Consider the following 24,737-nt stretch of genomic DNA (forward strand, 5'->3'; position numbering starts at 1 on the left):
ACATATTCATTGTGCTATTAGATATAATTGTACTACACTAGCTAGCTACCTTGAGGGAGTATTTATTAAGCATCGAGTGTGTTTACTGGCGCTGGGTTAACATCGCTTTCGTTTTATATGGATTGATGAGACTCACTGCCTTAGCTAGCAAGCAATTTATAATACTGATTCTACAACCACAATACTTATTAGCTAGATATATAATTAGGTAGTTAAGACTTGCTCGTGATGAAAACATCAAAATTAGCTGCAGAGTTTTGACTAATTTGACTCTGAGGATGGAGGTTCAGTAGACAATGTCACCTTGGTAACATTTTTTAATGTTATGACTGCGGATTATAGACAAAATACTTTTAAAAATCTATCCCATGAGTGTTTGCAAGTCATCATATAGCCCAATGGCCTTCTGCACCAATCTATATGACGTAAGACAATGGTGTTTCACTAAACTACTACACTAGATTACCATGCTAACACACACGCTGTCCATTTCTTAATTGGTGAGGAGAGCAACAATTTGGTTGGTCTAAATGATTTTGACCCAGGTAAGATGTTCAAACCGCTGTAATTCATCAAATCTCTCCTCAACTTGTTGTTAACCACTATTTCCGTTTATCTCCCCTTTCTCTCTGTCCTTCATACATCCCCCTCTCTATCCCTCTCTCTCCTACGTTCACGCCGCTGTCCCGCCCCCTATGACAGTCTCCATACACCACTGGACAGAATGCTGGCTCCACACCTCTAGTGTATTCTCCTCAGACCCAGCAAATGAATGCACAGCCACAGAGTCGCCCGGTAAGTGCCCGCTTTCTCTGTGTCATGCGTAAGTATTATGACTGCTGTGCTTTTGGAAATCCAGACATTTTGATTGGCCTAGAGGGGTACAATGTCATCGGAGGTAGTGATTGTTCAGTAATGATTAGCCCTGGTGTGTCTGCCAGGCAGTCCTGTACACACTTGGACATCTGTGATGCTTTCCAGTCTTTGAGTTATCTAAAAGTTGTAGATAGCCGTTCAAGTTAAGTGTGATAATTGTGTGTTACCTAATGTTAAAATGTCACCCATTCATAATGTGTGGATTCAGTATGCCCATGACTTCAAGATGATATACTTAAAGTACTTTACTGTTCTATCTGCACTTTCAATGTAGTCATCCATGCCCAGCCCCAGCCCCAGCCCCCCTGTCATATGGAACCACCAGGTCTGCATCATCTCCTCTAATGGCAGTAAACATGACAACGTGGCAGCTCCACTGCTCTCTCTGTGGTTTTGTATTACCATGCCTCAGTGTGCCCCTCATTGCTCATCTTGTCTCTCTGTATCTCTCTCTCTCACTCTTCCTCTCTCTGCTTTGACATCGCTACCCTATCTCTTTCTGCCGGACCTCACACTCTCTACCCAATCAGTTTGCGACGGGCCCTCGACCAACCCACCATCAGGTATTAAACCCCATTTCCTCTGTCCTCTCCCTTCTGCTCCCTCAGCTAGAGCTGCTTTGTGCACATCATCACACCACTGTTATTGGTCGGCATAGAGCTTCTGCTCTCAGTGGAAATTGGCCCCGTTTATACAGAAATGTGTCCCCTAAGTTAATGAGAATGTCTCCCCTTCTGCCTGCTTTCCACCCAGGCACACAACAGTCTGATTTGTTTGTCAACAGCCATTGTCTGAGATTTTTTCCACATAGTCCTTAAAGGCATATCTAAGATGACAGTTGCCTGACTGCCAGTCAGACAACGATGCTAGATGTTTACCATACTATAGTGATGACTCTCTTCTCATGTTGCATTGTTGTGGACTTGCTTGTCAAACTGTTGGTCGGACTTGGTGTTAACAAGTGTGGTGCTGATGGCACTGCTCCAACATTTTAGGAACATCTAATGCCCTGTTGCTCAGATGTTTATCGGACTTTGGCATACACAATGTTCTCGATGCTTCTCCTTTTTGAAAGGGTTATTCCGAGTCAATTTGTGTTTTAGATTATCTGATGAACAATTGTTTTTTATAAATATGATTGCATGTTGTTTTGTTTGAATTGTTTGTGGTTTTGATTGTGTGTGATTGAACATAACTCTGTGACTGCTGAGATGAGCCTGGCCACAGAGACGAGAATCCCCCAGCGCCTCCCTGTTGAAATAGTTTATTTCTCTGTCGTAATGAGAATCAGATGCCCTTTGAAGACACTGGGTCACACAGGCAGACAGGCAACCCCCACCCCATCCATAACTTGTTGTCCAACATCCTTCTGGATGATTCTGTGTTGACCATTTTGACAGACTATTAATAGGCAGCCTCCTAGGTCAGTCAGGCTCAGTGTGTCTGAATTTGAACTGTTTACTGGCACAGAGTACACAGTACATGCCCTGTCACATACGGGCTCTGCTCTGTCCTGGTGTTGGCCTCTCTTGTGCCGCCACGGAAGTGGAGTTGGAAAGCAGATGAAGCAGAACAAAAGGGCTATTATACATCCAGAGAAAATGAGCCTCGTCTCTGACATAAGTTGCAATCGCCCCCTCACAATGAGCGCAACATAGTGATCTGGAAATTCATTCATCTGCCGAAAACCTCTCTTTATTCAGCCTGCTGACGTCAGCCGACCTCTCCGTGTTATCTTGATTTCTCATTGAGAAAGCTACTTCAGTCTTTCACTGTTTAGGGCTGCAAACCAAGAGGTCAGACAAAGGATACACTTGTTTTTTGATTTGACAATTTTAGTTGTAGCCTCTACTTCCAGTGTAGACATCAAAAAATAATTTGTTTTTTGTTTTTGAGCGTGTTTACTGTGAGCCGTTGAGCAGCAGGTTGAGCAGCAGCAGAAACCTGTGAGCAGCAGGTTTCCAGTAAGAGTTCAAATGTCAGCCAGATATAAGCATCATATTAACATTTTGAGTTAAGATTTAACTTAAGCAGTTGATTCCATAACTTTATACTCTGTTTGAAATTAGCAGATCTAGCATTGTTGGTGTTCCCTGATACTAACAACAAGCTCATGTCTGACTGCCAAAGTGGAGCAAAGTCTTAGTTATTCTACCGTGCATGTTGCCAGAGCAAAGCAAAGTGAAAGGGAAGAGAAGAGCGTTCCAATCAGGACTGACTCAGACTCCCGCCCTCTGTCTGTACCCCAAGGTGTTGGGAATACCACTGTGATGACACCACCAGTGAGCCTGGCTGAGTTTAGTCCTTGGTGAATGGTAGCAGCTAGATAGACAGAGCTCTGTGATGTCACAGAACTCCCTCACAGCCCTCCACACTCTGTCTGTGTTGCTAAGTCACCTCTGTGGGAATACAGCCGGCTCCATGCTGGGACTGAGAACAGCTCAACCTGCAAAAGGGCCCACAGGCTGCACAATATTGTGACAGGCGGAAAGCCTTATGATATATACACGTGTGTGTGTGTGTGTGTGTGTGTGTGTGTGTGTGTGTGTGTGTGTGTGTGTGTGTGTGTGTGTGTGTGTGTGTGTGTGTGTGTGTGTGTGTGTGTGTGTGTGTGTGTGTGTGTGTGTGTGTGTGTGTGTGTGTGTGTTGAAGGGTTGGGCCAATATATAAATCGAATATCGTGATATTTGATATTGACGATATTGTGACGTGCAAGACGATATGTCGTGAGGTGCAAGACAATACTCTATGTGAACTTTACAAATCAAAACGGAGCAGTTGAAAATGAAGTTTCACCATAATAAGGTTATTTAATTACACTGCGACTATAATATCTAAATAAGCACAACAATTGCATAGTGTAGAATTATCTAGTCATTAACTGTGCAAAACTATATTGAATATTGCGATATTTGGAGTAGCATATCGTAGGAGAGTTCTCCCCAAATATCGCCCAACCCGAGTGTGTTGTGAATGATTGCCCGCTCACTGTGTTCGTGTTGGGCTCCACACTCATCAGTGCAGTCTCCCATTTGGCTTTTCTCTCTTTCCTGCTTCAATACTCAAGGGAGGATTCAGGCCCATCCAGGTAATAATGACTCTTGTCAGAACTCTCTGCAGATGCATGGCATGAGGAACACCCCTACCTACCGATCCTAACCCCTTACATTTAACCTCTAACCCCCGAGCCCTCCAGTGGCCTTCATCTTAACTAAAGTATGCTCAGTAGAAAACCTCTCTCTCTCCCTCCAACATAACAATATAATACTGCCTGAACACCACACTCATTCATTTTCTCTCTTTTTAACCTACGTCTTCTTGTAATCATTCAATCATTTCCCTTCATTCTCCTTCACCATTCTTAATCTCCCATGTTTGCTTAGTTTGGATGAACAGCATGCAGAATATTAGAACTGTTAACTTCTTCTCACCAAAAGTGTTTTTCATTTGTATGAAATGAACCGCAGTTTAAATAAAGATTGTGTATACTTCAGGGTATCTGATCGCTGAAGAATTATTGAACCCGAGTCAACTGCTTGTGGTAACCTTGATCTCTAGTCATTAGGATGTAGGCCACAGCTGTTGTGTGGAGTCTTTCATCTTGCTTGGAGTACATTGATTGCTGCATAACATTTTATGAGCTCCCCAGAAAAAGCTTGGCAGCACTGAGCACCCCATTGATTGTGATATTTAGTTTCCTGCAAACAGAACTTCATGCAGTCATGAGAACATTTTTTATGATTCTGTGTTTTATGACGCATGAAGAAGAGCTCTGTTTCCACATTGTAAATAAAACCTCACCTCATTTAACAGAACAGCCCTATAATACATTGTGGCCCCAGTTATGTAGCAAGAGTTCCCAAACTTTTTGGCCCATGATCCAATTTGAAAATTCTCATGACCCCAACCATGTCAATTTTTTGTTGTTGAAATTAACAATGGCTGTTAATTTGAAAAAATAAAATAAAAAGGGGGGGGGCTGGCTGGCTGGCTGGCTGGCTGGCTGGCTATGGCAGTCAATTGCAAATCAGTCTGACATTTCTGATTCTCTTATTTCACCACCACTAATGAGATGGGTGTGCTTGATGCATGTCACGTCGGAGCTTCTCAAAGTCAGGGTACGTGGTCGACAGTACCTCATATCTGCTGTCCTGTCCTGGATCAATATTTGATTTTAATTCAGACGAGATCACAGAATCCAGCTTCACACAGATATGAGCTGGCGAAGGGTACCATGCGTTTTAATGCTCGGGGGGAAATGGTAAGGTATACCCTTTGAGAACCCAATCTCCTCCGTAATGACCTGTGAATGCGTTGTCTGCAGCATTCAGTCACATGACAGCTCAATCAGCTGTGATTTCACTTGCTGGCATGCCAACTGAGCCAGGATCACAGTCAAACGGATTTTACACCCAGTCAAACGTCATGTCCAAGTCCGGGAAGTAGGTCCCAAAGTGCTCTTCAAAGCGTTGGAGGTGAGCAGTCGCCACTCCTGTGGGACACTCACTTCTGCTGTTGTCTGTTAGAAACTTCCACAGCCAAGGAAAGGGGGCATGGTTTCGCTTATGTATAAGAAATATTTCCTCTGAATACACATCTGTAGTACGTTTTTGTATTTCCCCTGCATGCTTGCATTCAGTTTTCAAAATAGCCTATGTCTGTTACATCGGCAAGGAGACGCCATTTTCTATTTATCACAAAGAAAGTCATCTTTTCTTTCAGTCTTTTTTTTACATCCAGTTTGTTTCTCATTTAGAAAAATCTTTCCAATATTCTCCCCGTTGATAACCACCAGGCCTCGGTGTGAAATAGCAAATTGTCATGCTCTGATCCCATATCTCCACACAGTTTGCGAACAGGCGTGCACGCAGTCGATGTGGTTTGATGTATTTTACACTCGGAGTTGCTGCAGTATGTCTTTGTGGATATGTTTTGCTGCCTCTCCATATGGCAGAGGGAGACACAATTACTCGTGGCCCATAGTTTGGGAACCGCTACTATATAGCAGAAACATGAGCACTTTACACATTTGAAAGTTGTGGACACTGCATTGTAAACTAATGTGGTTGCATATAAAGTCAGCGTGTGTGGCGTGTAACAGCATGTCTGGTAGGTACAGGGTGTTGCTGTGCGCTGGTTGGTGGTTGACTCTGGCAGCATGGAACCGTGCTCTCTAAGCCCTGTTGTAACCGCACAGCAGGTTGGGTGGCGGAGGCTGCTGGTAGACCGCTGTGTTCTGAGACCTTTCACAACCTTGATCTCTCTCTGATGAGGGCAGAGGGAACCCAGCTGGAGGAGTCAGGATTCACCCTGCAGGCCCGTGTCCAGTGGGTTTGTTTATGCTGTTTGGGGAAATGTGTGCTGTTTGAGCGCAATGGAGTCGGATGTGCCATCCACCTGGTCTTCCGAGATAATGCTCTCTGTCTCCAAGGTCTCCTTGGTTTCATCTCTCTGAGCTCCTGCGTCCACAAAGCTGAAATGAGACTGCACAGGACACGCATGAAGAGATTAGACTGCTGTTGGGAAAGTTGTGGATCCTCTCTTGCTTCTCTGGGACTAAGTCCTCTCACATGTAATATCGGTCTGTGTGTGTGTGTGTGTGTGTGTGTGTGTGTGTCTCTCGCCTCTCAGTTTTTCCAGAGGGCTCAGATGCAGACAGCGCGGCCAACCATCCCCACCAACACTTCATCTCTGCGGCCCGGCTCTCAGAACCCCACAGCGGCGGTATACCCCCCCAACCAGCCCACCATGATGATGATGGCCCCCATGCCCTTCCCCTCCCCACAGGCTGCCCAGTACTACATCCCACAGGTGGGACTGACTGACCAGGCTGCTGCTGCTCTCCAGCAGGAATTCCTCTACCACTTCCCCCACGCAGCTTTTAACCCTTTCTTCTATGCCCTCCATTTCTCCCTCTACAGTATCGCCACAGTACGCCCTATGTGGGGCCGCCCCAGCCGTTTTCAGTGCAGCCGCCGGGGTCTGGCACCTTCTATCCTGGCCCTGGGCCGGGGGAGTACCCTGCTCAGTATGGTGAGTCTCCGCCAAACACACACCCCTTCTAACCCCACCAGTCTGATTTAAAATAGCTTTCTCCTTCCATAAAGCACACATCTGTCCTTTCTATCTTCTTGTACAGACCCCATCAACTCAGTTTGTTCCTCAGCTACACACACAGAGAGTGACACACACCATACTCAGCTTTTCTTACTCCTTCCTGACTCAGCTCCCGGACCTCAATTCTATCCAGGACAGCAGGTGTACCCCCCCTCACCCCCCATCATAGTGCCTACACCGCAGCAACCTCCACCAGCCAAGCGTGAGAAGAAACCAGTGAGTATCTCAGCAAGCTGCCATCTCAACACAGACATCACACGCTCCCTATGTATGTAAGCATTACACATACGGATACACACTAGCGTAGGCCATCTGTGCTCAGTTAGGCACCAGATCTTCTGTTTCCACATTCATACTGTGAGAGGATATGAGAAATGATACCTGATGAAGAGACGTGTCTGGATCCATGAGCCCCTTTAACCTCTTGCTCCTACCTGACACGCAGGCGTCCCATCTAGACATCTGGAAATGCAAATGTGCTACGCTAAATGCTAATAGTACTAGTTAAAACTCAAACGTTCATTAAAATACACATGCAGGGTATTGAATTAAAGCTACACTTGTTGTGAATCCTGGCAACAAGTCAGATTTTTAAAATGCTTTTCGGCTAAAGCATGAGAAGCTATTATCTGATAGCATGTAACACCCCAAAAGACCCGCAGGGGACGTAAACAAAATAATTAGCATAGTCGGCGCTACACAAACCGCACAAATAAAATATAAAACATTAATTACCTTTGACCATCTTCTTTGTTGGCACTCCTAGATGTCCCATAATCACTATTGGGTCTTTTTTCCGATTAAATCGGTCCATGTATAGCCTAGATATCGATCTATGAAGACTGTGTGATAAACGGAAAAAAATAGCGTCTTATAACGTAACGTCATTTTTTAAAATAAAAAAATTTGACGATAAACTTTCACAAAACACTTCGAAATACTTTGGTAATGCAACTTTAGGTATTAGTAAACGTCAATAAGCGATCAAATTGATCACGAGGCGATGTATATTCTATAGGGGTACGTCTGGAAATAATGTCTGGGTAAATCTCAACCAAAATATCCGGTTCGAGACCTGAAGAAATGGGCTGTCTCTTCTTCGTTTGACCAAGAAACAACGCCTAGGCAAATGACAAGACTGTTGACATCGTGTGGAAGCTGTAGGTATTGCAACCTCAGCCCCATTTATTGTGGTTCGCCTTTATCAATGGGTTGAAGTGGCGGATATATATTTCCATTTTCAGTGATCAGATTTTCCTGCGCTTTTCGATGAAACGCACGTTCTGTTATAGTCACAGCCGTGATTTAACCAGTTTTATAAATGTCTGAGTGTTTTCTATCCACACATACTAATCATATGCATATACTATATTCCTGGCATGAGCAGCAGGGCGCTGAAATGTTACGCGATTTTTAACAGAATGTTCGAAAAAGTAGGGGGTAGGAGTAACAGGTTAACTTGCATTTTGAAACAGAATATTTATTTTACAGAGAAGGTATATGAGGGATGACATGGTTTCATTTAGATCTAGGTTGCCAGTAGAGTTTTTCTGTGTAGAAGCAGGGTTTGTTTGAATTGTTTTATTTAACTAGGCAAGTCAATTAAGAACAAATTCTTATTTACAGTGAGGGCCTACCACGGCCAAACCCGGACAACGCTGGGCCAATTGTGCGCCTCCCTATGGGATTCCCAATCACGGCCGGATGGGATTCAGCCTGGATTCGAACCAGGGACTGTAGTGACGTCTTTAGCACTAAGTTGCAGTGCCTTCGACTGCTGCGCCACTCGGGAGCCCTAGCCTTAATGTATGCCAGGCCTTAATCTAGCTCTTTAACACCAGAAAGCTGGACCCACCTGTCTATATAAGGTGCCACAGTTGACAGTGCATCAGAGCCGAAACCATACCATGAAGTCCAAGGATCTGTTCGTAGATCTGAGAGAGAGAATTGACATGAGGCATATCTTGGGAAGGGTGTTAAACAATTGAGAGTGTTGAAAGTTTCCAAGAGCACAGTGGTCTCAATCATTGGGAAATTAACAAAAAATGTAACTACCCATATTCGAGAGCTGGCCGTCCGACCAATCTGAGCAACCTGGCAAGAAGGACCTTGATCAGGGAGGTGACCAAGAACCCAATGACCACTCTGACAGAACTATAGAGTTCATTGGCTGAGATGAAGGAACCTGCCAGAAGGACAACAGTCTCTACAGCACTTGGGCTGGTGCTGCATCCCTCCAATAGAGTTCCCGACACTTGTAGAATCTATGCCAAGGTGCATTGAAGCTGTTCTGGTGGCTGTTGGTGTTTTCTTTATTTTGGCAGTTAACTGTAGTTTGATGTGCCATCAGCTGCACAGGCTGACTGGCGATGAATGAGGGGGAAAATGGCTTCAATCCGGAGTCGGGGGGGTATATTTTGCTGTTCAGTTTGAAGACCCACATGAAAATACATTATCTTTTCAGAAACCCTTTTAAATGCCTTAACTGAAATATGAGATATTGTAAAAAGTCAAGTGTTAAGCTTTTTCTCTCCATTTGCACAAGATTAATAAGAATGTCTGAAACGTTTGGTCACAGATGTATTAATGCTTCTTTAGACTCAGTCAGTACTCCTGTACATTACGCGCTCCACTGTTTTAAATGGCTGGGGGAGGGTTGCTCTGAGACACTGGTGCTTTAGTGAGACGGCGTTCCTTTTGTGTCATTGTCCTCCCAGATCCGTATTCGTGACCCCAATCAGGGAGGCAGGGACATCACAGAGGAGATCATGGCAGGGGGCACAGGGAGCCGGAATCCAACTCCCCCTGTCGGACGACCCTCCTCCACCCCCACCCCTCCGCAGGTAAGTACACATCTACTCTCATGCTTCCTGCTCTTAGGCTTAATGCTCTCTCACTCACTTACAAACAAACAAACAAACAAACACACACACACACACACACACACACACACACACACACACACACAAAGGGTGCCATGGTGTGCCACTGACCCACTGAACTGAGCTGAGCTATTAGCCTCTCATTCATAGCTGTGTAAAACCTGCGCATAGGACAAACAAAGCACACTTACCTGGCCTTAGGTTCACAATCTTTGCTATTCAATTGGAGTAACAGGAAACCATGGTTATTTTACAACCGTGACCTAAACACACTGTATTTCATTGGTCATAGTTGGTTATCATGTTAATCTTGGACACAGATCTATGGCTTACACATCTATACCTACTCGTACCTATCTACATGTATCAGTGTATCTCCTCCCTCTCTTCTGGTACAGTAAATGTTCTTATGGAACATGTCGTTTCTGCTTTCTGTCCCTCCATGAAGAATCCAGAAATAAGATGTTCTTATTTATTCAAAAAAAAGGAGTCATTGCTGAATGCATTCTAATAGAAAGGGGCAATCATCTTAAATGACAGTTCTTGTTCTGGATTTTGTGGAGGGAAGTCTTTTGTTGTGACACTTCCTTCTTGTCCTCTCCTTGGACGTTAACAGTGTGTCTTTCCTCTCTTTCTGTCTTTTGTCCTTTTTACACTCCCCTTCTTCTTTTTTTGCTTTGTTTTACCTTACGTGCCTCCATTTCCCTGTCATTCTCTCCTACTCTTGCGCTCTTCTCTTTTCCCCTTTTTGCCTGCTTTCCTTGGTTGCTGTCTCTCCTTGTCTTCCCCTGTCTTTTCCGTTGCCAATATTTCTAACCATACCCACTGATTTCCTTGTTTCCGCTTAATTCTATTTTTGTGCTCGTTTGTGCTTATTTGGCTGTCTTTCCATGTTGCTAGTTTTTATGGCCGCACCCTCATTATCCTCACATTTTCTACCTCAAATCGCAGCAGCAGCAGCCGAGCGGCAGCCAGACTCCGGAGCAGGGCCAAGGCCAGGCCCACCCAGCCTACAGCCTGGAGCCCCCCAAGCAGCAGCAGCCCACGCCTGGGGCTGCAGAGAGCAAACCAGGGCCAGGTCTGACCCTCCACCCTCCAGGCAATATACATCTCTGCTCTGAGAGCAGAGCCCTGAGCAAGACGTTGACTCAGTAAAGAGAGAGCACAAATAATTTTCTCTTTTGTGTTTAATGTCAGTGTTATCTCTTCGCTTTTCCAGTATATGATAAGCCAAAATTGGAGCCGGTTATCCAGAAGCCTTCATCTCCCGGGATTGGACAACCAGAACCTTCTATGGCGTGGCGAGAGGCCAGTGCACCTGTAACTGCCCCATCTCCCCCTGTAGAAAAAGAGCTTCCCTCTCCTGCCCCAGTGATGGTGGCGCCCATCTCTGCCCCTCGTCCTGTTGCCAGCCCCAACCCCGTTGAGCAGCCCTCTGCAGTGGAGCCTGCTACTCCCACTCCCTCTGCAGCTGAGCCCAAGACCCTGCCTCCCACGACTCATTCCCAGACCCCAAACACAGTGGAGCCTCTTCCAGAAGCCCCACACACCCTGGCTGCTTCCCCCACCCTAACCCCAAAAGCTTTGAATGGCCATGCTGACACTGGGGCTGAGCTGGACACCCAGGCCCAGGAGCCCTCCCCCCTAGATCCCTCTCCCTCCCCACCCCAGCCCCAGGCTACAACCCCAGCCTTCAGAGAAGACTGTAGTGAGGCTGTGCCCAGTGAGGTGAGAGCAGAGATCCCCCCTGCTGTCACGGACTCTATCGCACCCATCACTGTAGTGCCAGTCACTCTGACCTCCAAACCTGCGCCTGCTTTTCCAGCACCTCCCCCTGGCCTTCCACCACTAGTGCAGGCCACAGCGGAGGCCAGCAAGCCCGCCGACACTAAAGACGTCCCTCTCAAAGCAGGGACAGAGGCATTCATAACACCAGACAACAAGCCTGAACCACAGCTACATGCCCTCTCCAGAAAGAGTCCCACTACAGGTATGTACATAACCATGGGTACAGATGACCGTGGGAATGTCACATGGATGCCTGCGTGTATACTATATATAAACTGTTAAATGTTGCTGCTGGACACAACTAAGACTGTCCACTGTTATAGAATCTGTTTCAAACAGGATCAGTGCTGAGCTCAACAGCTTTAGTTCATGATTATTCTGAGAGGAAGGCCACTATTTTCCGCTATTAAAAGTATCTAGTCATAGATTTTTAGTGGGTGCAATTTTGGGTAAATCGTTAGCCTATAGCCGACTTTGAAATGTCTTTGCTATTGTTTTCGCTGCAGGATGTCAGGCTGCTCCTGATGCACCAAAGACCTGGAAGAAACCAAATGAAGAGAGTCCTGTTGGAGATGCCCAACAGAGGGAGACTGAGGTAAGCAACAACCCTTCTTATTCACTCACTGCGGGGGAACAGGAGGAGGAGATGGAGTGGGGGAAGCATAAACAGAGTAGACGGAGAAAGGGGAGAGAGATTATATGGGGAATAGTTCAAATGGAAAATGTTTCCACATGTGTGGCGGTGGAACACAGACATGAATGACTTGAAGTGGTGTTATCGTCAGAGTACGTTGGCAAGGAGTTATCCATCATGATCAGTGTTCCCAGCCGACTCTTTGAAGGCAGCTCTGTCCCTCTATCTAACCCCCTCTGCTTCCCCTCCCTCCCCCAGGAGGAGCTCAAGCCTTTGGTAGAGGCTGCTGGAGACCAGGCCCTGCCACCCGCCAGGAGCTGCAGCACCTCACCCCCACCCTCAGCAGCTCCCTCAGCCCTGGAGGCAGAGGAGATGCCCCCAGCCCCCGAGGAAAACGGGGAGGCTGAGCCCATGAGGAACGGAGCAGGACACACCTCGGAGACTGAGAGCAGTGACAGCGGGGCCACCCCTGGGGACAATGAGGGCTCCACAGGAGCACCCCCAGACCTCTTCCAGGAAGGTAGGGGGTGGTTATTATTCATTAGTGTCTCTCGCTTAGTTTTCACTCAACAGTCATACAACCTTTGCACAGTATGAAATGAGCAGGGCTGTTTTCCTCACCTCTCTCTTGTTGTTTCCTCAGATCTGGAGACTAATGGGAAGCGTCAATACAAACGGGACTTCCTGCTGGGCTTTCAGTTCATGGCTGCCTGTACACAGAAGCCAGACGGGCTGCCTCAGATCAGTGACGTTGTGCTAGACAAGGTGTGTGAAGAGTGGGCTGAGCAGAGCTTCAACATAGTGGTCAGAATGAGTTAGCTGTGAGCAAGGCCCTAAACCCCACAATAAATATTCAGGACTATAAATGGATAGAGTAAGATGTTAGCAAAGTAAGTTGCTTTTGATAAAAGCTCTCAAGCGAAGGGATTATTTGTATGGAGCAAACAGTGTCAGTAGCCTTATTTGATCCCTTTAGTAAATACATGGCCCACTGTCATTTAAAAAAAATAAATGTAGCTATTCATTATGAAATGATATGCTTCTGGTAAGTCCATCTCCCTCTGCTGCACTCTGACCGAGCCAATAGCGGCTAGCCCATAGACATCCTGTTTTGATTAAAATCACATAGCTATTATGTCACACTTGGCAGTGTTGATAATTCAACCCCAGAAAAGGAGCAATAGACTGGCAGCGATTGATGTACAGTCCCTGGGAGTCATATTTTTCTCCCTGAGAAAATGTTCACTGGAGGAGAGCACTAAGGGAAGTCAACGACAGCTGAGAGCGCTGGAGTTGTTATCCCCCTTCCCTCACAATGTTCCCTTCAGTCCTCCTTCCACATGTGGTTCTGACTTCACTCTCTGCGCCAGTCACAAAATTAGTTAAACAGAATTTATCAAATGCATAGCTGATACACATAAAACAGCATACACAGTGGCGAACTAAGTCTAGGATTGGGAATCCACCACCTCTCAGTGAACAACAGTGGGATGGACCTGAAAGGAGCTGGGTCTGACCTGTCTCTTTCGCCCCAGTGGTAGGCCCGATTCCAGCCCATACCTCAGGCACTTCATGTAGATCTGAAAGGAGGTGATAGATCTACGCAATATGGTAGTAACCCCCTACCTTACCCTCTGAATGGCTTGGTAAAACTTTCACCATATTGATTATACCTGTCGTCCTTTCAGATCTCCACAAGTGCTTAGGGAATCAGGGCTAGTAGGGTGTTGTTTATGGACCAGGCCACAGCTCTCCCCATATGGCTAGGCCCACAGTGTTAACGGATCACTGCTCCCCCTGCTGGTCAGCTGTCTCACTGTCCATCGCTCTGTCTCCCTGTGTTTCTCTGCAGATAAACCAAAACAAGCTGCCAACCCGGGCGGTAGAATCCAGGGTGATCTCCCGAGGCCCTGACTTCACACCGGCCTTTGCTGACTTTGGCAGACAGATGAGTGGAGGACGCGGCGGGGCTGCAGTGAGTCACACTCACTCCCAGGCTCACGTAATTACTACCCCTCCCGACACAAACATCAATCTCTTTCTCAAATAATGTCTCTTCTTTTTGTTACTTCTCTCTTGCTCACGGACTCACGCTCTCTCTCTGGCTCTCGCTCGCACACACACTCCCAGAATATTAATTCGCACACACACTCACAGAATATTACTGGTATCATAGTGAGATAAATGGGGAATGATTTGCATCTTGTTTGTTTACTAGGGATGACTCATTTCCCAAAGTCATACTCATTCAAGGAAAGTTGTGAATTAGACTTCAGCACACAAGTCTTGACGATGTGTTTGGTGTTGGTGGTGAGCTGTAGAAGTGACATGTTGTTCTGTCTCCTCCAGCAGATGATGAACATGGGGGGGGGTGCCCGGCGGCCCCCGCCCAGGAAGATTATCCTGAACGTGTCAGCGAATGAAGAGGTGCAACTGAAGAAGGCTGAGAATGCCTGGAAACCCGGCATGAAGAGGGCGGGACCATCAGATGACCCTGAAGTCATTACAACACAGGTAGGAGGAGCCAAACCTTTCATCTGACACCCAGACACACCCACACAGTGAAATCAAAAACGCACAAGATGTTGAGTTTTTTCAGCAGTGACTCCACACAGGAAAGAAATATTGTGACCAAGGAGTTGTCAAGAGACCGAAGATCAAATGAAGTGAGTGAATTCTCACATCAATAAATGATGAGGATGTTGTTGCCGTGCCAGGAGCTCTTCCGGAAGGTGCGCAGTATCCTCAACAAACTGACGCCTCAGATGTTCAACCAGCTGATGAAGCAGGTGACAGACCTCACCATCGACACGGAGGAGCGCCTCAAGGGCGTCATCGACCTGGTCTTTGAGAAGGCCATCGACGAGCCCGGCTTCTCTGTGGCCTACGGGAACATGTGTCGCTGCCTCACCACGGTATGTTAAGCTCAGCTCACTATTGTTCGGACATTATTATCTGTGGTTCCTCTGAATGCTGCTAGTCAACATCAAAATATAAACTGTACATGGGTCCTCTTAAGCCCCATAAACATTCAGCAAATGTCCCTAAAGGTATATTTTCCTGCCCCCCTTTCACTCTTTCTAGACATCATCTTCTGTTCAATTCTCAGTTTTTCTTTACTCTACTCTTTCCCCTATATCTCTGTACCTCTAACCAAATAGCTTGTTACCTCTGTTATTCTCCAGCTCAAAGTGCCCATGACGGACAAACCCGGAACCACAGTGAACTTCCGCAAACTGCTGCTCAACCGTTGTCAGAAGGAGTTTGAGCGGGACAAGGTGGATGATGTGGTGTTTGAAAGGAAACAGAAGGAACTTGACTCTGCACAGGTACCTAAACCCCACACACACACTGCTCAGATCACTAATCTGTCTGTCACCTTGTAGTAGGGGAATACAGAGCAGAGAGTTGTATGGGACTGATGTATTGTGAAGAGTTAGTGGGGGCTCCTTGTTAGCTGTTGCTAGTTACTTAGTTCTGACAATCTACTCTCCATTTCCTTTCTAGTCCAGTGATCAAGAGAGACTACGGTTAGAGCTGGAGGAGGCCAAGGACAAGGCCCGCCGGCGCTCCATAGGGAACATCAAGTTCATCGGGGAGCTGTTCAAGCTCAAGATGCTGACAGAGGCCATCATGCACGACTGCGTGGTCAAGCTGCTGAAGAACCATGACGAGGAATCACTGGAGTGCCTTTGCAGGCTGCTCACCACCATCGGCAAGGACCTGGACTTTGAGAAGGCCAAGGTGAGCAATGGGGAGGGAGCTTAAATGACTTCCAGCTGGTCGTATGAGGAGGACATGGGTGAGGAGACATCTCACTGCTCCCTCGCGCCTGTTGTTGTCTGACCTGTTTTAACCTGCTGCTGGCCAAAGGAAAGACTCCTACACACGTACCAGTGTACACCCTCTTTTGGCTCTACCAGAGTTTTACGACTCTGTGGTCCTCATATTTACAAATACTGTAATGGTGTATATCTGGCATGATTAACACTGAGACAGGAAATCACATTTAGTAGTCTGTTTTATAGGCTAAGAAAAAAGGCTTTTGTTGTACCTGCTCCCAAACTGCTCAGTTTACTTTGAGGCAATACTGAAATGACATGAGTGTCTGGCTGTCCACTGGAGTGAATAGTGAGAATTTTGTATTCATACGTCACTTTGCAATGACCCTTCATCTCTCTCTTTCTTGTCATAGCCTCGCATGGATCAGTATTTCAACCAGATGGAGAAAATTGTTAAGGAGCGGAAGACATCGTCTCGGATACGGTTTATGCTGCAGGACGTGATAGACCTCCGATTGGTAAGTGTGTGTGTGTGCATACAAGCCTTGTGGTTGTGTGCTGTCTGTGCATCTCAGCCCACCAGTGAGGGTTCTTTTTTTAAATTATTATTACAATAAATAGGAGAAAACATTCTAATATTTGGTTCTTCACGCGGGCTCCCTGAGCAGACCAGTAATTCACTCTAAGGAAGAAAACAACAGACTGTAATCAGTTAAATTTGAGCATAGAATAAAAAAATTCTACATGAATAGCCATCAACAAAATACTGCTGTGCCATTGGGGCTCCTGGACTGTAGGCTAATTGTGTTGTACACAGTTCAGTAATTAAAAACACCAGATTGTCTCTCTGAGGAAACTACCTGCGTAAGTCTAACACTGCTCGTTCCAACAGCACAACTGGGTGTCCAGGAGAGCTGACCAGGGCCCTAAGACCATCGAGCAGATCCACAAAGAGGCCAAGATTGAGGAGCAGGAGGAGCAGAGGAAGGTGCACCAGCAGCTGCTCTCCAAGGACACCAAGAGAAGGCCAGGTCAGCCAGGCCCATGGGCTACATCCTCTAAGGCTTAGAGCTACACTGGCATTCCCTCCCCATAGCCTGCAGACGGAGACACTACAGTGGCCCACAGTGGTCAGAAAGTTCCCCTACTATCCAATCTGTCAACTCACCCCATAGTATTCTCTTGAACCTGGGGCACTATTTGATTTGTCTTTAATAAACCTGTTGACATGTCATCCCTCCTGTGTGTGTTTCCTCTGTCCTCCAGAGCAACAACAGCAGCAGAGAGAACAGCAAAGGGAGCAGCAGAGGGAGCAGCGTGTGCAACAGAGAGACGAGACCTGGAACACTGTGCCCATGACCAAGAACAGCAGGACAATCGACCCCACCAAGATCCCCAAGATCTCCAAGGTCAGCCACTAAAGCACCTGTAGACCTCATCTTTTGACTGACTCGTTTGGGTGTTTTACCATGGAGGTTCACTGGTGTTTTTAAGTGTACTCAATTTTAATGACAAAATGGCATCTGTCAATAATTTATGTTTGGTGGCCAAGTCTGTAGAAGTTGGATGACAAGAGTTATGTTCTCATTGGTCTACAAGCACAAGTCTTTATGGACAAATATCAACTTAATCAACTTTCAATTGAAATAAATTCATTGGGGCTTAATCTATGGATTTCACATCACCCACTGGGGAGCCAGGCCCACCCTTGTGCGTATGGAAAATGTATAGTATATTTTATTTCAGCTCAGTATAGTAGATGAAACTACTGTGTTGTAATGTATATACTGCATTAGGCATCGCATCACGCACAGGATTCCTGTGGTTCTTCATCCCTGTCCTCAAATGATACTGATAGTCCCAATCCCTACCTCTTCAAAGAGGTATTTTAAAAATACCCCTCCCCCAAACACACACACACACAAAAAGCCTAACACTCCCATTTTAGTTTTTTTGTGGAAAATAAATGTGCTTCCTATGACTGTGATATGTGGTTGTCTCACCTAGCTATCTAAAGATGAATGCACAAACTGTAAGTCACTCTGGATAAGAGCTTCTGCTAAATGACTAAAATGTAAATGTAGTGGTGAAATGATACAGGTCCAAATGCCAGATAGTTGGGGTACAAGCACACCCAGCCTTGCATACTGGATCATGGCTCCCCATGCCATACAGAGCTGTTATAAACCCACATATGTGTGTCAGTACCAATGATTTATTAGGCAGCTCTCCATTCTCCTCAGAGACTGTTGGTCATTATAGCGTTGTAGGCCCAGATCACATGATATGAGTATTGGAAGGAAAACTGTTTCTGTCTGTTATCATCCTGTTTAGCCTCAGATGGATGAGAAGATCCAACTAGGACCACGAGCCTCACTCAACTGGATGAAGGGCAGCAGCGGAGGGGCCAAGGCCAGTGACTCCGGTGAGGAGACATATTAGGGCTGGGCGATGTATAAAATATTGTTTTGTTTATTTTAGCGCGATATTCCAAATGCCTGTATCGCAATAATCGCGTTTATTATTTTTCTCGTTTTTATGAGCACTTCTGTACTGTACATCCTGTTCTCGTGTTGTCTTTTGGTCTCGTCTCCTTCGCTCATTCTGCTGTGACTGTGCACCTTCCCATTCATGCACAATAAGCCCTCCCCCTGCCACTCACAACAACAAAGATGGAAAATAACTGTTTCCTCTCTGACAACAGGCTGTTTCAACTCGCTATTTGCATTTGTGGTTTGGTCCAACAGAATCGGTCATATGGACTCTGAAACACATTAAGACATTATTTAACTGTTATAGATGAGAACTTAACCTTTCTGACGATACCTGAATTCATTAGATCATTGCTGACTATTTGAAATGCAGTGTATTTTATAATGATAGTGATGTGACATTTTTGGCCGATACAATAACCGATATTTAAAGTTTTAGGGGCCTTTAAGCATTCTAGTACAGTTAAATAGTTAACACACACACATGGACGCGCACACACATATATCCATTTACTCTGTACAGGGTTCTAGCATAGGATGGGTTATGGATCGGGGACGTTCTTTCAATCTACCTTTACTTGACGACACTTCCTTCATTCTCCATTTGGAAAGCACCGGCGTCTTTTAAAGGTCTGTTTCCAGTTGTTGGTGGAACTACGATAACGAGGAAATAATCAGACTTCATCCACTTTCTGTACCGAGTGCCTCTTGCATTTAGATAGATAGTAGATAGTTTTGGTCGTCCTGTGTGAAGCACTGTCGTCTTCTATATGTGGCTGCAGCTGCGTCGCTTAAAATTGAATATTTCCTGCAAAGATGTCAGGAAATGCGAGATGTTCAGCAGCTAAAATTGCAAGGGAACTCCTCAGTCGGTGCAAAAAAGTGAATTTTATATTTTTCTGAATATTCTCTGGTTTTTGGAGTTCCACCTGCAACTAGTAACAGGAGTTTTTAAGACACCGCCAAGTAAAGGTTGGTTAAATGTTGTACTGTATTGTCTATGTACCATCTGCTCGACTTCAGACACAAGCTATAGCTTTAGATATGCCACAGAGGTTCAAGCCTGCTTGGCTAACCGTCACACACACACTGCTGATGCAGGGGAACTAGTCATACTTGTGTCCTGGTTGAAATGTAATTTCTGCTGCTTCATTTTGTCTCCTATCAGAATTATCCCGGTCTGGTGGTGGTGGTGCCAGTTTAAACCGGTACTCTGCACTCCAGTCCACTCAATCTCATCAAACCACCCCACCAGCACAGAACCTAGAGTATGACACTAGAAGAACCTTGGGCAGGTAATGATCACATTTTGAAACTTTTGTATTATGGATTTGGTCTCAAACTCTGAGCGTCCCATTTCAGGGCAAAACATTCTCTTGTGTGTGTGTTCTCCTCCCAGTCGAAGCAGTGCAGGGAGAGAGCGAAGTGAGAAGCCCCTGAGCCCAGCTCCGTCGAGGCCCGGTTCCTTCGTCCGAGGCGGGAGTGCCAAGGAGCTTCTGGAGAGCCCGGCCCTGAGCCCTGAGGAGCCCTGCAGAGAGCTGGAGAGCCCCAGCATAAGCGAGGACAAGACTGAGCCAGAGCGAAGCAGTGCCAGGGAGCCTGGTGAGGGAACAGGAGGACAGTTCTAGACTGACTAAACATACGGAGTCAGTGGACACTCACTCACACACTCTATAAGGGGAGCACTCTTGTAATGGTGGTCTTTCCCCTACAGTGAAAGCAGAGCCTGTGGGGGCCCAGTCTCCAGACAGACCTGCCCTCTCTGAGGAGGAGATGGAGAGGAAGTCCAGAGCTATCATTGACGAGTTCTTGCACATCAACGATTATAAGGTGCAATCATTTAATAACGCTATTATATTGCATACTGTATGTGAATGCCTTTGTGTTTTACTCTCGAAAGGAAGTTTGTAAAACAAAGATGTGTGTTTGTTGTATTCTCTGTAGGAGGCTGTGCAGTGTGTGGATGAGCTGGACATGTCCTCTCAGCTCCATGTGTTTGTGCGTGTGGGGGTGGAGTCCACTTTGGAGCGCAGTCAGATCACACGGGACCACATGGGCAAGCTTCTCTTCCAGTTGGTGCAGCAGGACATCCTGGCCAAGTCCCAATTCTTCAAAGGGTCAGCCTGCCTACATCTCCATCTGCTCTCATTCAACATGTGTCATATAACAACTGTCCTGTATCTAAAATGGCCGTCTCATCAGATTATCTTTCCCAGGTTTGCTGACACCCTTGAGCTGGCGGATGACATGGCCATTGACATTCCCCATATCTGGCTGTATCTGGCCGAGCTGCTCAGCCCTGTGCTGAGAGACAGGGGCTTCTCTATGAGAGAGCTCTTTAGGTAACACCGCTACTCTACAGCACCACAATATTGTATTGTTATCGCCCTGTAAAGTTATGGAGATCAAGAGGGGGTTACTATTGCATCAACAGAGCTTATCAGATCAGTCCACATGCAACCCAAATTTATTAAGATCTCACAGGATGACAAATATACTCCATTTAGTTTTCTCTCAAATATTACTGACTGGCTATCTCAGTTCTCATTTATGGAGTGTTGATGTTGGCTCTCCATTCCCTGCTGTGGCTTTCTGTAAACTGAGATATGAAGAAAAACAGTTGGGTGGGATGGAACCGCTGGAGACATCTAATCGTTTTCTCTGTTTGTCCACAGTGAATTAAGCAAACCTTTACTTCCTGTGGGAAGAGCTGGGATCTTATTTTCTGAAATACTGCACATACTATGCAAACAAATGGTAAGTGACATTTTGTCGGTTTTACTCCTAGCCCCTTTACTGCTTTCAAACAACATTTCCCTCACAGAGAACAGTTAACATAGCTGTCAGATATTGTTGCATGACTTTTGTGTGATTTAGACGAGGGGTGTAAACGAGTCGGGTGTGAGTGCGTTATAGTGCATATCAAGTAAACAAGTCAACAAACCCATTAACTGTCTGTCTCCTACACAGAGCCATAGGAAAGTGGGCACCTTGTGGAGAGAGTCGGGCCTCAGCTGGAGTGACTTCTTGCCAGAGGGAGAGGATGTCCAGGATTTCATCTCAGAGCAGGTTAGTGAGATAAACCCTCTGTATTACGGCATGGAGGTATCCCAACAGAAACAGGTTCACAGCAACCTAACCCTCTTAATTTCCCCTCCTCTCCATGTCCTCCTGTCAGAAGCTCCAGTTCACTGAGGCAGACTGCTCCAGCCATGAGGCAGCCCTCGCCACAACAGCACTGTCCCCTGTGGTGCTCAACCAGCAGCTAGAAAGGCTGCTGCTGGAGGACATGGCCAATGATGAGCAGATCTTTGACTGGGTAGAGGTATGGACTGTAGTATTACGCCCGCCACACAGCTCAGCACAGCCACGTTTGACTTCATGTCATACGCATGTTGTGTTTATACATGCATAGTGTTGCATATTTCAAGTGAAGTGTCACAGATGCAGGCAGTGATATCAAGAAGCTTTCACCTCTGTCTAAGCGGAGCTCCTTTGTGCTCCTCTGTTATCATCCACATCCCAGGCAAATCTAGATGAATCTCAGATGAGCTCCTCTCCGTTCCTGAGAGCTCTGATGACGGCTGTGTGTAAGGCAGCGGTGAAAGGTAAGCTCTCCATTCCTTTAGCTAGGAACAGATCAATGTTGTTTTTTATATAGCTAGAGGAATTCAACAATTCTTTCCATCTTTTGTTTCTTGTGTAGATGAAAGTGCTTCCTGTCGAGTGGACGTAGCCATCATTCAGAGGAGATTGCCTGTATTACTCAAGTACCTTAACTCAGACACTGAGCGACAGCTTCAAGCACTTTATGCACTGCAGGCGCTGATAGTCACTTTGGATCAGCCTCCTAGTAAGTAGCATCCCAATCAGACCCTTCAACCTCAATATTCACGATAAAGATATAAGCACGGTTCCTGCCCGGTCTCCTGCCCTGCATTTTACTTTTTTATTCTTGACAGCAGACATCCTTTCGTGGTTTTATCTCATGCTATTATATAAAACAAAAGTGCATTCATTAACCTACATGCATATCTATACCCTCACACACTCTGAAAGCAGAGACTAATTTAATTTAAGCCATGGGATTTGATGGTTATCATAGCACTTTTCCCCTCTCGTCTCTCTTTCTCCAGACCTGCTCCGGATGTTCTTTGATTGTCTGTATGATGAGGACGTCATCTCGGAGGACGCTTTTTACAAGTGGGAGACCAGCAAAGACCCAGCAGAGGAGCTGGGCAAGGGTGTGGCTCTCAAGTCTGTAACGGCTTTCTTCACTTGGCTGAGGGAAGCCGAGGAGGAGTCGGAGGATAATTGACAAGGGAGCAGGCGGCCACTGTAAGCCCCCAGGACAAGAGGCCAGCTGTTGCTAAATAGAATAACTGCATCTTCATAGCAAAACAAACAGACAAACCTACAAAATGAGCGCGGGCAGGACGACATGTTTACGGCTGGAATTTTTTCTGCGGTACGGTTCTGAGACAATTTTGAGTTTGAATTCCAACGGCTGAAGCACTAAATACCTGTATTATACATAGAAAATATTTTTGTTTTAAATTTTAACTTTTCTTTTGTTATTTTTTAAAGAGACTTAAAGATGCATAGGTTCCAGACTCTTTAATTTATTATTTTTTTAAAGGACTGCAAATATGGAAGTTTATTTAACATTTGCAGATGCTCATAATGAGGAAAACATTGATGACGAATAGAAATAACAATATTATTAATTATAATAACAATAATAATAATTGTGAAATAAATAGCCTCCCTGGATTCCATGTTTGGTTGAAAACAGGGTAAAAAGTTATTTTGGGATGAAGGGGAAGGCAGAGAAATGGTGGATGCACAGAGACAATTGACATTGTAAGACATCAGAGGTCAAAGGTTATCAGTAAATAACCACAGGAAGTGCACTCTGTGATATGTACATAAACCTTCCAAGAGGAAGAGATATGCATTCAAGAAGCAATGCAAATCTGTCCACAAAATAACATTTCAATGAACAATGAACAATGGATAAAATGCAAGATTAAAAAGAAAATGCCAAGGTTGCTGAACATGAAGTGCTTGTAATACTTAAGACCTACCGAGCAAATGAAAAGCTTGTAAATACATTAAAGACAAAAAAAGTATTTAAAAAATATTGCAAATGCAATGGTGATTTTGTGGAGTGTGATGTCTGCACTGCAATGTGAAGATGTGTTACTGTGTTTTAACATTGCTGGCGATACAGTCTGAAGAGGAAAGTGTGGCAGTGTCAAGCATTTATCTCTAAAATGAGGCTACAGTATAGTGATTCTGAAAGATATTGAATAACTCTTGTAGGACAATGGAAGTTAACTAGAACAATTATTTTCTAATACAAAGAATTTGAGTCAACTTCCATTGTCTTCCAAGAATTGCCAGTTTGTTCCTTTTTATTAATTCGTCTTGGTTGAAAAGTGAAGTATCGACAGTATCTTTTCCTCCACAGGAATGTACCCTACATCTTATTTTGTACCCCGTAGACGAGTGAGGAAATATTGTAACGAACTAGCTGAGCCTGATGCGGCATGAATGATGTAGGACAAGTCATATCTTGCATGTCTTAAATTGCCTTAGGATGTTTGCCAGAATTCCTATGTAATGCTCTTGTATCTTTGACCTGTGATTCAGGTGTAGAGTCAATGAAGTGACAGTCAACTAGTGGATGAGCACAAACATCTGCAGAAAGCATTCGCATGCAGCCTGCAGAAATGTAGGAGGGTAAGAGAGCCTGTATCACACTATTCTTTGATTACATTTCAGACAATTTCACCTTCTGACAGACCGGAAACCAGTATGGTATTGGAGCTGTCGTCTACAGTCTTGCTTCTGCAGGACAAAGGTTGGTGACTGGTAAGCATATCTGGGAGCGCCATATCCCAGATACTATACTGCAACATTTCAATTAAAATTTCTACGTTGTCACTTTCAGGAGTTCCGAATCATTTTCAACATTTGGCATTCTATGGGAACCGGTTAAGCACATCGCAGTGCAAAATCACTGGTTTAAAAATCATATTGGATCCCAAATAACTGTTAAATTAATGTTTTAACTATCCCTATATTCTGTTATTACGGTGCTATCACTCTGTTATTAGTACGCTTGTGCGGAAGTCTGCTGATGGACCTGGCCCGAGAGCAA

General features: G+C 45.4%; 1 protein-coding gene across 11 annotated transcripts in view; it reads left to right on the plus strand.

Moving 5' to 3' along the window:
- LOC124031388 (eukaryotic translation initiation factor 4 gamma 3-like) overlaps positions 1-23,712 on the plus strand; it is an 82,844-nt gene extending 59,132 nt beyond the window's left edge. For 3 of the 11 annotated variants that reach the window (XM_046342553.1, XM_046342563.1, XM_046342558.1), the window contains exons 4-36: positions 703-795; positions 1,151-1,201; positions 1,407-1,439; positions 3,944-3,964; positions 6,508-6,687; positions 6,798-6,909; positions 7,103-7,209; positions 9,702-9,836; positions 10,776-10,953; positions 11,095-11,865; positions 12,170-12,258; positions 12,556-12,817; positions 12,941-13,062; positions 14,150-14,299; positions 14,647-14,811; positions 15,015-15,212; positions 15,483-15,626; positions 15,805-16,041; positions 16,493-16,597; positions 16,972-17,110; positions 17,346-17,488; positions 18,414-18,504; positions 19,740-19,866; positions 19,971-20,173; positions 20,286-20,401; positions 20,516-20,688; positions 20,788-20,913; positions 21,247-21,328; positions 21,542-21,640; positions 21,750-21,896; positions 22,098-22,179; positions 22,278-22,424; positions 22,708-23,712. In XM_046342553.1, the coding sequence (XP_046198509.1) occupies positions 703-795; positions 1,151-1,201; positions 1,407-1,439; positions 3,944-3,964; positions 6,508-6,687; positions 6,798-6,909; positions 7,103-7,209; positions 9,702-9,836; positions 10,776-10,953; positions 11,095-11,865; positions 12,170-12,258; positions 12,556-12,817; positions 12,941-13,062; positions 14,150-14,299; positions 14,647-14,811; positions 15,015-15,212; positions 15,483-15,626; positions 15,805-16,041; positions 16,493-16,597; positions 16,972-17,110; positions 17,346-17,488; positions 18,414-18,504; positions 19,740-19,866; positions 19,971-20,173; positions 20,286-20,401; positions 20,516-20,688; positions 20,788-20,913; positions 21,247-21,328; positions 21,542-21,640; positions 21,750-21,896; positions 22,098-22,179; positions 22,278-22,424; positions 22,708-22,889 (5,010 nt within the window). In that variant the 3' untranslated portion in view covers positions 22,890-23,712. The remainder of the gene's footprint in view (positions 1-702; positions 796-1,150; positions 1,202-1,406; positions 1,440-3,943; positions 3,965-6,507; positions 6,688-6,797; positions 6,910-7,102; positions 7,210-9,701; positions 9,837-10,775; positions 10,954-11,094; positions 11,866-12,169; positions 12,259-12,555; positions 12,818-12,940; positions 13,063-14,149; positions 14,300-14,646; positions 14,812-15,014; positions 15,213-15,482; positions 15,627-15,804; positions 16,042-16,492; positions 16,598-16,971; positions 17,111-17,345; positions 17,489-18,413; positions 18,505-19,739; positions 19,867-19,970; positions 20,174-20,285; positions 20,402-20,515; positions 20,689-20,787; positions 20,914-21,246; positions 21,329-21,541; positions 21,641-21,749; positions 21,897-22,097; positions 22,180-22,277; positions 22,425-22,707) is intronic. The other 8 variants (XM_046342554.1, XM_046342557.1, XM_046342560.1 and 5 more) reach the window with 8 other exon arrangements.
- Positions 23,713-24,737: the final 1,025 nt, after the last annotated feature.

This window comes from Oncorhynchus gorbuscha, linkage group LG03 (assembly GCF_021184085.1).
Source record: "Oncorhynchus gorbuscha isolate QuinsamMale2020 ecotype Even-year linkage group LG03, OgorEven_v1.0, whole genome shotgun sequence".
NCBI lineage: Eukaryota > Metazoa > Chordata > Actinopteri > Salmoniformes > Salmonidae > Oncorhynchus > Oncorhynchus gorbuscha.